Genomic DNA, 18,477 nt, shown 5'->3' with positions numbered 1-18,477 from the left:
CGAAAAAGCCTTTGAACTGGCTAGCGCCCCAGCTATTCTCTGCTGCCTCATTGACAAAGAGGTCAGAGGCAACCTGCTCTCCTGGACCAAAAACGGTCTCATAAACAGAGAAGCAAGAGTAAAACTTCATGGCACAGTCTCTGAGTACAAAAGACATGAAAATGGTACACCGCAAGGAAGTATTCTTAGCCCTCTTCTCTTCAACTGTTTAATGGAAAGAATAATGAGGTTGAAACTCCCACATCACTGCAGGCTGCTAAACTACGCGGACGACTTTGTCATCATCATAAAAGGAAGGGATGCGGCACGCCTTGCACCCAAATGCTTAGACTGCATCAGTAAAGAGGCAAAACAGATTGGGATTAAACTCAACCCCTCAAAGTCAAAGGCCATGCCCATAAAAATAGCGAAGCCCAACATCCAACTCACAGTACAGGGTCAACCAATAGAATGGGTCGACACCTATCAGTATCTAGGAATCATCCTGGACACACACATGAATTTTAATGCTGAGGTCACATACTTGAGAGAGCGAACTGCGGCCCGGACGGCAATCCTCAGGTCGCTAACCTCCCTTTCTGGAGTAGCCAATCTGCAAGTCCTTCGCACATACTATGTACAGGCAGTCAGATCAGTGATCGATTATGCCGCACCTGCACTCACAAATCTATCACACCAACAGTGGAAAAAGCTTGAAGTTGCCCAAAACAATGCTATGAGAGCTGCACTGGGAGCCCCCATGTGGACCAGGCTAGAAACTCTTAGACTGGAGACGGGTTTGCCCTCTCTACAAGAAAGAATATCACAAAGGACAGCTACAATTATCAGTAAGATAATTATTTCTTCTGATCCAATCCCAGTACGGCAGGCCTTGGTGGTTGGACTAGGCCAAAACAATGGAAACTCTTGGGTTGCAAGAGCAGGAAAAGTCCTAAACAGACTACATTTAAAAAACATGATTCTTGATAGAGAGGGTGATCATCCACACCCAAATTACACTCCTTCCGCGCCGTGGGAAGAGCCTACTTTCAAAATAGTAATAGAAAGTCTCCCAATGAAAAAGGCTGCCTATGATCCGACAATCCTAAGGCGCATATAATAGAAGAGCAAATGTATAGCATAGCAGTAGCAGGAGCCACCCACATCTTCACAGACGGATCGGTGGACACAGAAAATGAGAGTTCTGGCGCTGCTCTTTGCACGACCAGCGTTCAGGCATATTGGAGACTGGGAGGACTAGTATCATCAACCCAAACTGAGCTGTTTGCCATACAACAGGCATTCGCATATGTGATTGCACAAAACACTCAAAATGCAATCATACACACAGACTCAAAAGCTGCACTTCAAATATTAGGACAAAAACAGTGGAAGGATAATGTGGAAATAATTACCACCATTTTGTATCAAGGAGCAGTCGCTAAAGGCAAAGGCCTCAACATAACTTTAAACTGGATCCCATCCCATATTGGAATCACATTAAATGAAAAAGCTTATGAAATTGCTAAATTGGCAACTCGTCATCCAGTGATACATAAAACAATTCAACCCAGCCTAGAGAACATAAAAAACATCATCACCAAAAAACTCTCACATCTCAACAAAGCCTACCTGCACCAGAGAATAGCTGAAGGTTCGCCATCTGCAACATGGTATCTTCAGGCAACGAAATTAGAAAGGTTAAATATCCCAAAAGGAATCCACAGGGAAATAGCAGTTAGGCTATATAGACTACGTCTAGGTTACAGATGCAACTGGGAGATTGGTGAACCCCGACAGAGAGAGTGCATCTTCTGCCAAACTGTCACAGAAAAGCCATTACTTCACTATCTTCTGGAATGTGAAGCAACCAATGACCTTAGAAGAGCTTTAAGAGTTCGTGAATCATGCAGTGGCCACCCTGAAGCCATCAACACAGCCACTCTCCTGGTCAACAAAGGTGTCCAGCAGCTGGACACCCTCATAAAGACTGTGAAGCAGTATCCTCTTCCGCGATAACAGCCTGATGGTTAAATGCAACCTCAGAATACTGAGAAAAATAAATTGTACCACTTACGGGCTATTCATGCCCGTGCCACCTCTTGGGTGGCTTAATCTTTATCAATCAATCAATCAGTTCTATTCAGTTGTGTATTTGTAAAGTAAAGTATTTCAAAATGTAATAAGTTTTACGAAACGCGCTCGTGTCGCGTCAGACTAGAAATAAAAATGAATTTTGGAGAATTGATTTTTGATTTACCTCCAACAGTGAAAAGAAATGTACGAAAGATTGAGAAAATTCGTGTTAGAATTATTAATCTTACTTTCTCGGTCATATTTAATAATATATATATAAATATATATATATATATATATATATATATATATATATATATATATATATATATATATATATATATATATATATATTATTAAATATGACCGAGAAAGTAAGATTAATAATTCTAACACGAATTTTCTCAATCTTTCGTACATTACGCTTCACTGTTGGAGGTAAATCAAAAATCACTTCTCCAAAATTCATTTTTATTTCTAGTCTGACGCGACACGGGCGCGTTTCGTAAAACTTATTACATTTTCAAAGACTTCACAAATACACAACTGATTAGAACTTACGTATCTCTGATTTTATATCTACATTTGAGTGAGGTGGGAGGGGTGATGTGGCATTAACACAAGACAGAACAAGAGGGGATATTAATAGGGTATTAAAAGTATCAACACAAGACAGAACAGAAACAATGGGTATTGAATAGAAGTGTTTGTAGAAAGCCTATTGGTCCATATTTCTTGATGCTTCTATATTGGAGCGGAGTCTTGAGGTGGGTAGAATATACTTGTGCAATAATTGGCTGTTGATTGCTGGTGTTGACTTCTTGATGTGTAGTGCCTCGCAAACGTCAAGCCGCCTGCTATCGCTGTATCTATCGATGATTTCTGTGTTGTTTACTAGGATTTCTCTGGCGATGGTTTGGTTATGGGAAGAGATTATATGTTCCTTAATGGAGCCCTGTTGCTTATGCATCATTAAACGCCTAGAAAGAGATGTTGTTGTCTTGCCTATATACTGTTTTTTTTGGAGCTTACAGTCCCCAAGTGGGCATTTGAAGGCATAGACGACGTTAGTCTCTTTTAAAGCGTTCTGTTTTGTGTCTGGAGAGTTTCTCATGAGTAGGCTGGCCGTTTTTCTGGTTTTATAGTAAATCGTCAGTTGTATCCTCTGATTTTTGTCTGTAGGGATAACGTTTCTATTAACAATATCTTTCAGGACCCTTTCCTCCGTTTTATGAGCTGTGGAAAAGAAGTTCCTGTAAAATAGTCTAATAGGGGGTATAGGTGTTGTGTTAGTTGTCTCTTCAGAGGTTGCATGGCTTTTCACTTTCCTTCTTATGATGTCTTCGATGAAACCATTGGAGAAGCCGTTATTGACTAGGACCTGCCTTACCCTACAGAGTTCTTAGTCGACTTGCTTCCATTCTGAGCTGTGGCTGAGAGCACGGTCGACGTATGCGTTAACAACACTCCTCTTGTACCTGTCAGGGCAGTCGCTGTTGGCATTTAGGCACATTCCTATGTTTGTTTCCTTAGTGTAGACTGCAGTGTGGAAACCTCCGCCCTTATCCATGACTGTTACATCTAGAAAAGGCAGCTTCCAATCCTTTTCCGTCTCGTAAGTGAAACGCAGCACGGAACTCTGCTCAAATGCCTCCTTCAGCTCCTGCAGATGTCTGACATCAGGTACCTGTGTAAAAATGTCGTCAACATACCTGCAGTATATGACCGGTTTCAAGTTCATGTCGACTAAGACTTTTTGCTCGATGGTACCCATGTAGAAGTTTGCAAACAGGACATCTAGGGGAGAACCCATGGCGACCCCATCTACTTGCTTATACATGTGCCCATCCGGGCTCAAGAAGGGTGCCTCTTTAGTACAAGCTTGGAGTAGTTTCCTCAGAATACTTTCTGGCATGTCAAGAGGAGTACAGGCTGGATCACGATACACTCTGTCGGCTATCATTCCGATTGTCTCGTACACAGGTACGTTGGTAAACAGCGATTCTACGTCCAACAAGGCTCTTATCCCTGTGGCCAGTGTGCCCCGCAGTAAGTCCACAAATTCCTTTGGAGACTTCAGGCTGAAGGCGCAAGGAACATAAGGAGTCAGCAGGCCGGTGAGTCGCTTCGCCAGTCTGTACGTGGGTGTGGGTATCTGGCTAATGATTGGCCGAAGTGGGTTTCCAGGCTTGTGCGTCTTGACATTTCCATACGCATATCCAGGTTTATATTCCCCAATGATCTTTGGCAGGTGGAGTCCGGATTTCTTGGCGTTCACAGTTTCGATCAGTTTGTTGACCTTTGCTTTTAATTCGGCTGTAGTGTCCTTCGTTACCCTTTGGAACTTAGTTTGGTCAGAGAGTATGATGTTCATTTTCGCCAGATATTCGTCTTTTTTAAGAATGACATATATTGGCGACTTGTCACCTCTCCTGACAACTATCTCCTTGTTCTCACGAAGGCTTTTAGCTGCCGCTTTAAGCTCGGGGGACAGTATGGTGCTTCTGTAGTTGCCTCGATTCTTTCCTCCTTCTGCAATAAGTTCTGCTTGTAAGGTATCTTTGGTAGTTACCTTCTTTTGTGTCTCGAGGTCGAATATGTCGTCCAACAGAATTTCCAACTCTACTTTCCGGGCCATTTCACTCGGTCTGGACATAACATGACAGTTTATGCCCAGATTTAGGAGAGTGACTTGGTCCTCAGTGATGTTAATTCCTGCAAGGTTCAGGAAGCCATCTCTTGGTCGTGGAATTGCCATAGGTCCTCCATATAATGTTGTTAGTTTCTTGATAATCCTTGTTTCAGTGCTGAGGTGATGTTGGTCTGTGAGGATGTCGAGGTGTTGTTCAATGCGGGTACGGATACTATGGTCGATGTTGCTATCTCTCCACTCGTTTGTAGCATGAAGTAGTTGCGTTTTGTTGTCTTTGATTTCATTCTCTGCCTTGTATATCTGATCACGAATCAGATCCTGGTGATATTTTATCGTGAAGGCTTGATTCCTTGCTGCTGGGTCGTGCACTTTAATATTAGTATATTTTGGTAGCAGTCTTTCCTGTAGACATATATTATTAAATATGACCGAAAAAGTAAGATTAATAATTCTAACACGAATTTTCTCAATCTTTCGTACATTACGCTTCACTGTTGGAGGTAAATCAAAAATCACTTCTCCAAAATTCATTTTTATTTCTAGTCTGACGCGACACGGGCGCGTTTTGTAAAACTTATTACATTTTCAAAGACTTCACAAATACACAACTGATTAGAACTTACGTATCTCTGATTTTATATCTACATTTGAGTGAGGTGGGAGGGGTGATGTGGCATTAACACAAGACAGAACAAGAGGGGATATTAATAGGGTATTAAAAGTATCAACACAAGACAGAACAGAAACAATGGGTATTGAATAGAAGTGTTTGTAGAAAGCCTATTGGTCCATATTTCTTGATGCTTCTATATTGGAGCGGAGTCTTGAGGTGGGTAAAATATACTTGTGCAATAATTGGCTGTTGATTGCTGGTGTTGACTTCTTGATGTGTAGTGCCTCGCAAACGTCAAGCCGCCTGCTATCGCTGTATCTATCGATGATTTCTGTGTTGTTTACTAGGATAAAGATACCTTACAAGCAGAACTTATTGCAGAAGGAGGAAAGAATCGAGGCAACTACAGAAGCACCATACTGTCCCCCGAGCTTAAAGCAGCAGCTAAAAGCCTTCGTGAGAACAAGGAGATAGTTGTCAGGAGAGGTGACAAGTCGCCAATATATGTCATTCTTAAAAAAGACGAATATCTGGCGAAAATGAACATCATACTCTCTGACCAAACTAAGTTCCAAAGGGTAACGAAGGACACTACAGCCGAATTAAAAGCAAAGGTCAACAAACTGATCGAAACTGTGAACGCCAAGAAATCCGGACTCCACCTGCCAAAGATCATTGGGGAATATAAACCTGGATATGCGTATGGAAATGTCAAGACGCACAAGCCTGGAAACCCACTTCGGCCAATCATTAGCCAGATACCCACACCCACGTACAGACTGGCGAAGCGACTCAACGGCCTGCTGACTCCTTATGTTCCTTGCGCCTTCAGCCTGAAGTCTCCAAAGGAATTTGTGGACTTACTGCGGGGCACACGGGCCACAGGGATAAGAGCCTCGTTGGACGTAGAATCGCTGTTTACCAACGTACCTGTGGACGAGACAATCGGAATGATAGCCGACAGAGTGTATCGTGATCCAGCCTGTACTCCTCTTGACATTCCAGAAAGTATTCTGAGGAAACTACTCCAAGCTTGTACTAAAGAGGCACCCTTCTTGAGCCCGGATGGGCACATGTATAAGCAAGTAGATGGGGTCGCCATGGGTTCTCCCCTAGGTGTCCTGTTTGCAAACTTCTACATGGGTACCATCGAACAAAAAGTCTTAGTCGACATGAACTTAAAACCGGCCATATACTGCAGGTATGTTGACGACATTTTTACACAGGTACCTGATGTCAGACATCTGCAGGAGCTGAAGGAGGCATTTGAGCAGAGTTCCGTGCTGCGTTTCACTTACGAGACGGAAAAGGATGGGAAGCTGCCTTTTCTAGATGTAACAGTCATGGAAAAGGGCGGAGGTTTCCACACTGCAGTCTACACTAAGGAAACAAACATAGGAATGTGCCTAAATGCCAACAGCGACTGCCCTGACAGGTACAAGAGGAGTGTTGTTAACGCATACGTCGACCGTGCTCTCAGCCACAGCTCAGAATGGAAGCAAGTCGACGAAGAACTCTGTAGGGTAAGGCAGGTCCTAGTCAATAACGGCTTCTCCAATGGTTTCATCGAAGACATCATAAGAAGGAAAGTGAAAAGCCATGCAACCTCTGAAGAGACAACTAACACAACACCTATACCCCCTATTAGACTATTTTACAGGAACTTCTTTTCCACAGCTCATAAAACGGAGGAAAGGGTCCTGAAAGATATTGTTAATAGAAACGTTATCCCTACAGACAAAAATCAGAGGATACAACTGACGATTTACTATAAAACCAGAAAAACAGCCAGCCTACTCATGAGAAACTCTCCAGACACAATACAGAACGCTTTAAAAGAGACTAACGTCGTCTATGCCTTCAAATGCCCACTTGGGGACTGTAAGCTCCAAAAAACCCAGTATATAGGCAAGACAACATCTCTTTCTAGGCGTTTAACGATGCATAAGCAACAGGGCTCCATTAAGGAACATATAATCTCTTCCCATAACCAAACCATCGCCAGAGAAATCCTAGTAAACAACACAGAAATCATCGATAGATACAGCGATAGCAGGCGGCTTGACGTTTGCGAGGCACTACACATCAAGAAGTCAACACCAGCAATCAACAGCCAATTATTGCACAAGTATATTCTACCCACCTCAAGACTCCGCTCCAATATAGAAGCATCAAGAAATATGGACCAATAGGCTTTCTACAAACACTTCTATTCAATACCCATTGTTTCTGTTCTGTCTTGTGTTGATACTTTTAATACCCTATTAATATCCCCTCTTGTTCTGTCTTGTGTTAATGCCACATCACCCCTCCCACCTCACTCAAATGTAGATATAAAATCAGAGATACGTAAGTTCTAATCAGTTGTGTATTTGTGAAGTCTTTGAAAATGTAATAAGTTTTACGAAACGCGCCCGTGTTGCGTCAGACTAGAAATAAAAATGAATTTTGGAGAAGTGATTTTTGATTTACCTCCAACAGTGAAGCGTAATGTACGAAAGATTGAGAAAATTCGTGTTAGAATTATTAATCTTACTTTTTCGGTCATATTTAATAATATATGTCTACAGGAAAGACTGCTACCAAAATATACTAATATATATATATATATATATATATATATATATATATATATATATATATATATATATATATATATATATATATGTATATATATATATATATATATATATATATATATATATATATATATATACATATATTTAAATATATGTGTGCGTGTGTGAGTGTTAAACAACACGGGTCCCAGGACATATCCTTGGGCCACTCTTTCTACAACAGTTTTCCACTCTGAGTTCATTACATATATACTCTTTATTTCCTTTTAAATATCCAAGCCCATATCCAACTTAAGATAGATTTTATCGAAGAAAAACAAAAAAACCATTTTGAGTTACCTGCTATGAAAGTGTGGATACATGTTTTTAGGGTACTTGATTACAATATAATATAACTCTCACCTTAAAATGTTCGGTTAGAGAAGAACCTTTAACATAGCCAAGAGTGAGTGAGGGGTTGCGGTTGATATCGTTTAAGTTAGAGATGAGTGTGAGAGGTGGTCCCACTGCCAGGGCAGTGATGAGGCCGCTGTTGTAGTGAGCCAGCAGCAGTTGGTGCAGCAGCAGACATGTTACAGCTACCACGCACAGCGACGCCGGCATCAAACCCACATTACCACCTAAATGAACAACCAATTGTACCATGCACATTATTATTATTATTATTATTATTATTATTAGTATTAGTATTATTATTATTAAACAGAGAGTAAACGCTCTGGAGTGATATATCAATAAGACAATCCGTTGGAGTTGTGATGAGGATTTGAACCTATAAAGTGAGTATTCCCACACACACTCCCCAGACAACCAGGCCTTGACAAGGTAAAAAGGATTGCAACCTGGCGTTCCACTGAACACATGATTGTGTATTGAGGCTTCCTGAGGTAGAACATTCCTAGATGACAGAGCCGGATTGCATGGGGGATTGTGTGAAAATTCTGTCCTGGCTTCAGTGGAAGCCTCAGAAAACCCTCGTATGTCCAGTAGAACTCCAGGTTGTAATGCTTTTGACCTAGTCGTGATATGATTGTCTGGGGCGTGTGCGTGGGAATCTCCGCTACATATGTTCCAATCATCATCATGATCCCTACGGATTTTCTCATTATTATTATATCAATATTAATATATAAGAATGTCAGCCTGTTTGAGGCTGGAGGCCAGATGCTTCGGGCTACCATATCTATCGATTTATCTATCTCTTCTTTCTTTGTCTTTCTGTTTTTGTCTGCCACCCTCTATGTTTGTGTTTGTCTATCTTCCTGTCTCTGTCTCTCTGTTTCTTGTGTATGTATCCATATATATCGATATATATATCGCAAGCACATCTCACTTTCAGAGAAGGGTTGGTCATATTTGGTTATCATTGGAGGGAGAGGTTCGGTTAACACGTAGGCTGTGTGAGCCAGTGATCTGGGCATCCCAGATCAGTCTGTATGTGTCTACCTACGTCTTATTCTGTTTATGTTCATGTCTTTGTCTTCCTATCTGTCTTAAGAGACTGTCAGTCTCTTATTCTCTCTCTATGGAGGTAGGGATGGATGATAGGGGAAAGGGATGACGAGAGGGATGACCTTGGCACGACATGTATATAAGGTGGGAGGAAGGGGAGTAGGATAATCTATGAATACAAAACCCTTATTCGGTTTTGGGTTACGTTTGATAATTTTAGGATTCCTCCCACATCCTCTTTTCATCTCAATAGCTCTCCTATCCACTAGAGACCACTGGTTTCCGCAACTTGGTTAGTTTACACTTCACTATTTGTGACTACTGGGAGAGCCTTGGTGACAGTCGGTTTACACAACCTGGTCAACTGATACATAATAGATTTGTGCTTAATGGGAGAGATTCAGTGGTTTCTGCCAAACGCATGGATGTTGCGAGAGTGTCAGCTCCCATCTGCCGTCCCAAAACCACCAGGGGGACGTATACTCCCCACCACCGCCCCTCTTTACCCCTTACCCAGCCACTCACCAGATTGGGAGAGTCCACTGCCCTGGTGCCCCCGGGAGGGGAGAGAGGTTCCCTCCTCAGGGTTCCTCCTCAACATACATCACCTGTGGTCATCAGTATATAAGTTACTCCAACTATCAGAACGCAGACATACAGACTTGCAACACTGACTAGTTAACAACTAAAAGATTATATTACAATAAATCTTCGCTATCAACACATTGAACAAGAAATAACACATAGCATTGAACAGGAAATTAACATCATTGAGCATCGCACAACGATAACAGTAAACAACATTACCCAAACAGCTGCCCACATCACACACAGCTGCAAACATCCCACACAGTTCCCCAATCCCAGACAGCTGCCCACATCTCTCACAGCTGCCCACATCCCACACAGCTGCCCACATCCGACACAGCTGCCCACATCCCACACAGCTGCCCACATCTCTCACAGCTGCCCTCATCTCTCACAGAGGCCCACATTCCACACAGCTGCCCACATCCCACACAGCTGCCCACATCTCTCACAGCTGCCCACATCTCTCACAGCTGCCCACATTCCACACAGCGGCCCATATCCCACACACCTGCCCACATCTCTCACAGCTGCCCACATCCCACACTGCTACCCATAACTCAAACAGATGCCCATAACTCACACAGCTGCCCCCATCTCTCACAGCTGCCCACATCCCACACAGATGTCCACATCCCTCACAGCTGCCCACATCCCTCCCTGCTGCCCACATTCCACACATCTGCCAACATCCCGCACACCTGCCCACATCCCCCACTGCTGCCCACATCCCACACAGCTGCCCACATCCCTCACAGCTGCTCACATCCCACACAGCTCCACACATCCCACACAGCTGCCCACATCCCACACAGCTGCCCACATTCCACACAGCTGCCCACATCCCACACAGCTGCCCACATCTCTCACAGCTGCCCACATCTCTCACAGCTGCAAACATCCCGCAAAGCTGCCCACATCCCTCACTGCTGTCCACATCCCACACAGCTGCCCACATCCCTCACAGCTTCCCACATCCCACACAGCTCCACACATCCCACACAGCTGCCCACATCCCACACATCTGCCCACATCCCACACAGCTTCCCACATCCCACACAGCTGCCCAAATCCCACACAGCTGCCCACATCCCACACAGCTCCCTACATCACTCACAGCTGCCCACATCCCACACAGATGCCCACATCCCTCACAGCTGCCCACATCCCTCCCTGCTGCCCACATTCCACACATCTGCCAACATCCCACACAGCTGCCCACATCTCTCACAGCTGCAAACATCCCGCAAAGCTGCCCACATCCCTCACTGCTGTCCACATCCCACACAGCTGCCCACATCCCTCACAGCTTCTCACATCCCACACAGCTCCACACATCCCACACAGCTGCCCACATCCCGCACATCCCACACAGCTTCCCACATCCCACACAGCTCCACACATCCCACACAGCTGCCCACATCCCACACAGCTCCCTACATCACTCACAGCTGCCCACATCCCACACAGATGCCCACATCCCTCACAGCTGCCCACATCCCTCCCTGCTGGCCACATTCCACACATCTGCCCACATCCCACACAGCTGCCCACATTCCACACATCTGCCCACATCCCACACATCTGCCCACATCCCGCACAGCTGCCCACATCCCACACAGCTGCCCACATTCCACACATCTGCCCACATCCCACACAGCTGCCCACATCCCACACAGCTGCCAACATCCCATAAAGCTGCCCACGTCTCACACAGTTGCCCACATCTCACACAGCTGCTAACATCTCACACAGCTGCCCAAATCCCTCACAGCTGCCCACATCCCACACAGCTACCCACATCCTACACAGCTGCCCACATGCCACACTTCTGCCCACATCCCACACAACTGCCCACCTCCCAAACAGCTGCCCGCATCCCACACAGCTGCTCACATCCCACACATCTGACTACATCCCACACAGCTGCCCACGTCCCACACAGCTGCCCACATTCCAGACACCTGCCCACATCCCACACAACAGCCCACATCCCACACAACAGCCCACATCCCACACAGCTGCCCACATCTCACACAGCTGCCCACATCTCACACAGCTGCTAACGTCTCACACAGCTGCCCAAATCCCAAACAGCTGCCCACATCCCTAGCAGCAGCCCACATCTCACACAGCGGCCCATAACTCACACAGATGCCCATAAATCACACAGCTGCCCAAATCCCACACAGCTGCCCATATCCCTAACAGGTGCCCACATCCCACACAGCCCCCCCCCCCACATCACACACAGCTCCGCACATCCCACACAGCTGGACATCCCACACACCTGCCCACATCCCATACAGTTGCCCACAACCCACACAGCAGCCCACATCCCACACAGCTGCCCACATCTCACACAGCTGCCCACATCTCACACAATTGCTAACATCTCACACAGCTGCCCAAAACCCTAACAGCTGCCCACATCTCACAAAGCGGCCCATAACTCACACAGATGCCCATAACTCACACAGCTGCTAACATGTCACACAGCTGCCCACGTCTCACACAACTGTTAATATCTCACACAGCTACCCAAATTCCACACAGCTGCCTACATCTCTCACTGCTGCCCACATCCCACACAGCTGCCCACATCCCTCACTACTGCCTACCTTCCACACAGCTGCCCACATCCCTTACAGCGGCCCACATCCCTCACTGCGGCCAACATTCCACACAGCTGCCCACATCCCTTACAGCTGCCCACATCCCTCACAGCGGCCCACATCCCTCACTGCGGCCAACATTCCACACAGCTGCCCACATCCCTCACAGCTGCCCACATCCCACACAGCTGACCACATCCCACACAGTTGCCCACATCCCACACAGCTGCCTACATCCTACACAGTTCCCACATCCCACACAGATGCCCATAACTCAAACAGCTGCCCACATCTCACACAGCTGCCCACATCTCACACAGCGGCCCACATCCCACACAGCTGCACATAACTCACACAGATGACCATAATTCACACAGCAGCCCACATCCCACACAACAGCCCACAACCCACATAGCTGCCCATATCTCACACAGCTCGCCTTTCCCACACAGGTACCCACATCTCTCTCAGCTGCCCACATCTCTCACACCTGCCCACATACCACACAGCTGCCCACATCCCACAGAGCTGCCCACATCTCTCAAAGCAGCCCACATTTCTCATTGCTGCCCCGCATCTCTAACAGTTGCCCACATCCCACACAGCTGCCCTTAACTCACACAGATGCCCATACCTCAAACAGGGGCCCACATCTCTCACAGCTGCACACATCCCACAATGCGGCCAACATCCCTTACATCTGCCCACATCCCTTACAGGGCCAACATCCCTCACTGCGGCCCAAATCCCACACAGCTCCCCACATCCCACAAAGCTCCCCACATCTCACACAGCTGCCCACATATCACAAAGCAGCTAACATCTCACAAAGCTGTCCAAATCCCAAACAGCTGCTCACATCTCACACAGCTGCCTACATCCCACACAGCTGCCCATAACTCACCCAGATGCCCATAAAACACCAGCTGCCCACATCCCACACAACTGCCCACAACCCACACAGCTGCCCACATCTCACACAGCTCGCCAACTCCCACACAGCTGCCCACATCTCTCACAGCTGCCCACATCTCTCACATCTGCCCACATCCAACACTGCTGCGCTCATCCCACACAGCTGCCCACATCTCACATTGCTGCCCACATCCCACACAGGTGCCCATACCTCACACAGATGCCCATCTGCCCGCATCTCTCACTGCTGCCCACATCCCACACAGCTGCCAACATCCCTCACAGCTGCTCACATCCCTCACTGCTGCCCACATCCCATACAGCTGCCCACCTCCCACACAAACCCCCACATCACACACAGCTCCTACACAGGAGGGCCTCGTAGCCTGGTGGATAGCGCGCAGGACTCGTAATTCTGTGGCGCGGGTTCGATTCCCGCACGAGGCAGAAACAAATGGGCAAAGTTTCTTTCACCCTAAGTGCCCCTGTTACCTAGCAGTAAATAGGTAACTGGGAGTTAGTCAGCTGTCACGGGCTGCTTCCTAGGGTGTGTGTGTGTGTGTGTGGTGTGGGGGAAAAAAAAAGTAGTTAGTAAGTTAGTAGTTAGTTAGTAAACAGTTGATTGACAGTTGAGCAAAGAGCAAAGAGCAAAGCTCAACCCCCGCAAAAACACAACTAGTAAACACACAACTAGTAAACACACCACACAGCGGCCCACATCCCTCACAGCAGCCCACATCGTCACCGCTGCCCACATCCAACACAGCTGCCCACGTCCCACAAAGCTGCCCACATCCCACACAGCTGTCCACATCCCACACAGCTGCCCACATCTCACACAGCTGCCCACATCCAACACAACTGCCCACAACCCACACATCTGCCCACATCTCTCTCAGATGCCCACATCTCTCACTGCTGCCCACATCCCACATAGCTGCCCCGGATCTCTAACAGTTGCCCACATCTCATACAGTTGCCCACAGCCCACACAGCTGCAACGTTTCTCTAACAGTTGCCCACATCTCACACAGATGCCCACATCCCACACAGCTGCCCATAACTCACCCAGATGCCCATAACTCACACAGATGCCCATAATGCACACAGCTGCCCACATCTCTCACTGCCGCCCACATCCCATACAGCTGCCCACATCCCTCACAGCTGCTAACACCCCTCATTGCTGCCTTCATTCCACACAACGGCCCACATCCCACACAGCTGCCCACATCTCACACAGCTCGCCACATTCCACACAGCTGCCCACATCTCTCTCAGCTGTCCACATCTGTCACTACTGCCCACATCCCACACTCCTGCCCACATCTCTCACAGTTGCTCACATATCTCATAGCTGCCCCGCATCTCTAACAGTTGCCCAAATCTCACACAGCTGCCACATCCCACACAGCTGCCCATAACTCACACAGACGCACATAACTCACACAGCTGCCCACATCTCTCACAGCTGCCAACATCCCACAATGCTGACCACATCCCTCACAGCTGCCCACATCCCTCACAGCGGCCCACATCTCACACAGCTGCCCACATCCCACTCAACAGCCCATAACTCACACAGATGCCTAACACTCACACAACTGTCCACATTTCTCACAGCTACCCACATCCCACACAGCTGTGCACACCTCTCACAGCTGATCACATCACACACAGCTGCCCACATCCCACACAGATGCCCATAACTCACAACGCTGTCCACATCTCTCACAGCTACCTACATCCCACACAGCTGCCCACATCTCTCTCAGATGCCCACATCTCTCACTGCTGCCCACATCTCACATAGCTGCCCCGGATCCCTAACAGTTGCCCACATCTCACACAGCTGCCCACAGCCCACACAGCGGCAACGCTTCTCTAACAGTTGCTGACATCTCACACAGATGCCCACATCCCACACAGCTGCCCATAACTCACACAGATGCCCATAACTCACACAGATGCCCATAACTCACACAGCTGCCCACATCTCTCACTGCCGCCCACATCCCATACAGCTGCCCAAATCCCTCACAACTGCTAACATCCCTCACAACGGCCCACATCCCACACAGCTGCCCATATCTCACACAGCGGCCCACATCCCTCACAGCAGCCCTTAACTCACACAGATGCCCACATCCCACACAACTGTAACTACCCACACAGCTGCCCACATCTCACACAGCTCGCCACATCCCACACAGCTGCCCACATCTCTCTCAGCTGTCCATATCTCTCACTACTGCCCACATCCCACACAGCTGCCCACATCCCACACTCATGCCCACATCTCTCACAGCTGCCCACATATCTCATAGCTGCCCCGCATCTCTAACAGTTGCCCACATCTCACACAGCTGCCCATAACTCACACAGACACACATAACTCACAAAGGTGCCCACATCTCTCACAGCTGCCAACATCCCACAATGCTGCCCACATCCCTCACAGCTGCCCACATCCCTCACAGCGGCCCACATCTCTCATAGCTACCCACATCCCACACAACTGCGCACACCTCTCACAGCTGATCACATCACACACAGCTGCCCACATCCCACACAGATGCCAGTAACTCACAACGCTGTCACATCTCTCATAGCTACCCACATCCCACACAGCTGCGCACACCTCTCACAGCTGATCACATCACATACAGCTGCACACATCAAACACAGTTGCCCACATATCTCACAGCTGCCCACATTTCTCACAACTGCCCACATTTCACTCAGCTGCCCACATCCTACAAAGCTGACCATATCTCTCACAGCTGCCCACATCACACAGAGCTGCCCTGCATCCATAACAGCTGTCCACATCTCACACAGCTGCCCAAATCCCCTACAATAGCCCATACCTCACGCAGATGCCAATAACTCACACAGCTGTCCACATCTCCCACAGCTACCCACATCCAACACAGCTACCCTCATCCCACACAGCTGCCCACATCCCACACAGCTGCCCATATCAAACACAGATGCCTACATCCCACAAAGTTACCCACATTCCTCACAGCTGCTCACATCTCACACTGCTGCAAACATCTCACACAGCTGTCCACATCTCTCACAGCTGCCCACATCTCTCACAGCTGCCCCGCATCCCTTACAGCTGCCCACATCTCACACAGCTGCCCACATCACTCACAGCTGCCCAAAACTCACACAGATGCCACATAACTCACACAGCTGCACACATCTCTCACAGCTGCCCGCATCCCTCACAGCTGCCCACATCCCCCACAGCTGCCCACATCTTTCACAGCTGCCTACATCTCTCACAGCAGCCCCGCATCCCTAACAGCTGCCCACATCTCACACAGCTGCCCACATCCCACACAACAGCCCATAACTCACACAGATGCCTATAACTCACACAGCGGGCCACATCTCTCACAGCTGCCCACATCTCACATAGGTGCCCACATCCCACACAACAGCATTTCCTCACATAGATACCAATAACTCACACAGCTGTCCACAACTCTCATAGCTACCCACATCTCAAACAGCTGCGCACACCCCTCACAGCTGCTCACATCCCCCACTGATGCCCACATTCCACACAGCTGCCCACATCCCTCACAGATGCCCACAACCCTCACTGCTGCCCACATCCCACACAGCTGCCCACATCCCTCACAGCTGCCCACATCCCACACAGCTCCTGCACATCCTTCACAGCTGCCCACATCCCACACAGCTGCCCACATCCCACACAGTTGCCCACATCCAACACAGCCCCCCGTATTCCAAACAAATGTTCACATCCCACACAGCTGCCCATATCTCACACAGCTGCCCACATCTCACACTGCTGGTAACATCTCACACAGCTGCTCAAATCCCACACAGCTGCCCACATCCCTAACAGCTGCCCACATCTCACACAGTGGCCCACATCCCACACAGCAGCCCTTAACTCACAGATGCCCATAACTCACACAGCTGCCCACATCCTACTTAACTGCAGCAACCCACACAGCTGCCCACATCTCACACAACACGCCACATCCCACACAGCTGCTCACATCTCTCTCAGCTGAACACATCTCTCACAGATCACACAGCTGACCACATCCCACACAGCTGCCCACATCTCACACAGCTGCCCACATCTAACACTGCTGGTAACATCTCACACAGCTAGCCAAATCCCACACAGCTGCCCACATCCCTAACAGCTGCCCACATCTCACACAGCGGCCCACATCCCACACAGCAGCCCTTAACTCACAGATGCCCATAACTCACACAGCTGCCCACATCCTACTTAACTGCAGCAACCCACACAGCTGCCCACATCTTTCACAGCTGCCCACATCTCTCATAGATGCCCCGCATCTAAAACAGTTACCCACACCTCACTCAGCTGCCACATCCCACACAGCTGCCCATAACTCACACAGATGCCCATAATGCACACAGCTGCCCACATCTCTCACTGCCGCCCACATCCCATACAGCTGCCCACATCCCTCACAGCTGCTAACACCCCTCATTGCTGCCTTCATTCCACACAACGGCCCACATCCCACACAGCTGCCCACATCTCACACAGCTCGCCACATTCCACACAGCTGCCCACATCTCTCTCAGCTGTCCACATCTGTCACTACTGCCCACATCCCACACTCCTGCCCACATCTCTCACAGTTGCTCACATATCTCATAGCTGCCCCGCATCTCTAACAGTTGCCCAAATCTCACACAGCTGCCACATCCCACACAGCTGCCCATAACTCACACAGACGCACATAACTCACACAGCTGCCCACATCTCTCACAGCTGCCAACATCCCACAATGCTGACCACATCCCTCACAGCGGCCCACATCTCACACAGCTGCCCACATCCCACTCAACAGCCCATAACTCACACAGATGCCTAACACTCACACAACTGTCTACATTTCTCACAGCTACCCACATCCCACACAGCTGCGCACACCTCTCACAGCTGATCACATCACACACAGCAGCCCACATCCC

General features: G+C 48.1%; 1 protein-coding gene across 1 annotated transcript in view; it reads right to left on the bottom strand.

The window, feature by feature from the left end:
* LOC138365575 (probable glutamate receptor) overlaps positions 1-18,477 on the bottom strand; it is a 90,770-nt gene that overhangs the window by 50,054 nt on the left and 22,239 nt on the right. The window contains exon 4 of the mRNA XM_069326051.1: positions 8,303-8,520. Within this exon, the coding sequence (XP_069182152.1) occupies positions 8,303-8,520 (218 nt within the window). The remainder of the gene's footprint in view (positions 1-8,302; positions 8,521-18,477) is intronic.

This window comes from Procambarus clarkii, chromosome 17 (assembly GCF_040958095.1).
Source record: "Procambarus clarkii isolate CNS0578487 chromosome 17, FALCON_Pclarkii_2.0, whole genome shotgun sequence".
Lineage (NCBI taxonomy): Eukaryota > Metazoa > Arthropoda > Malacostraca > Decapoda > Cambaridae > Procambarus > Procambarus clarkii.
The sequence above is the reverse complement of the archived record's forward strand: the minus strand, read 5'-3'. Positions and strand labels throughout refer to the sequence as shown.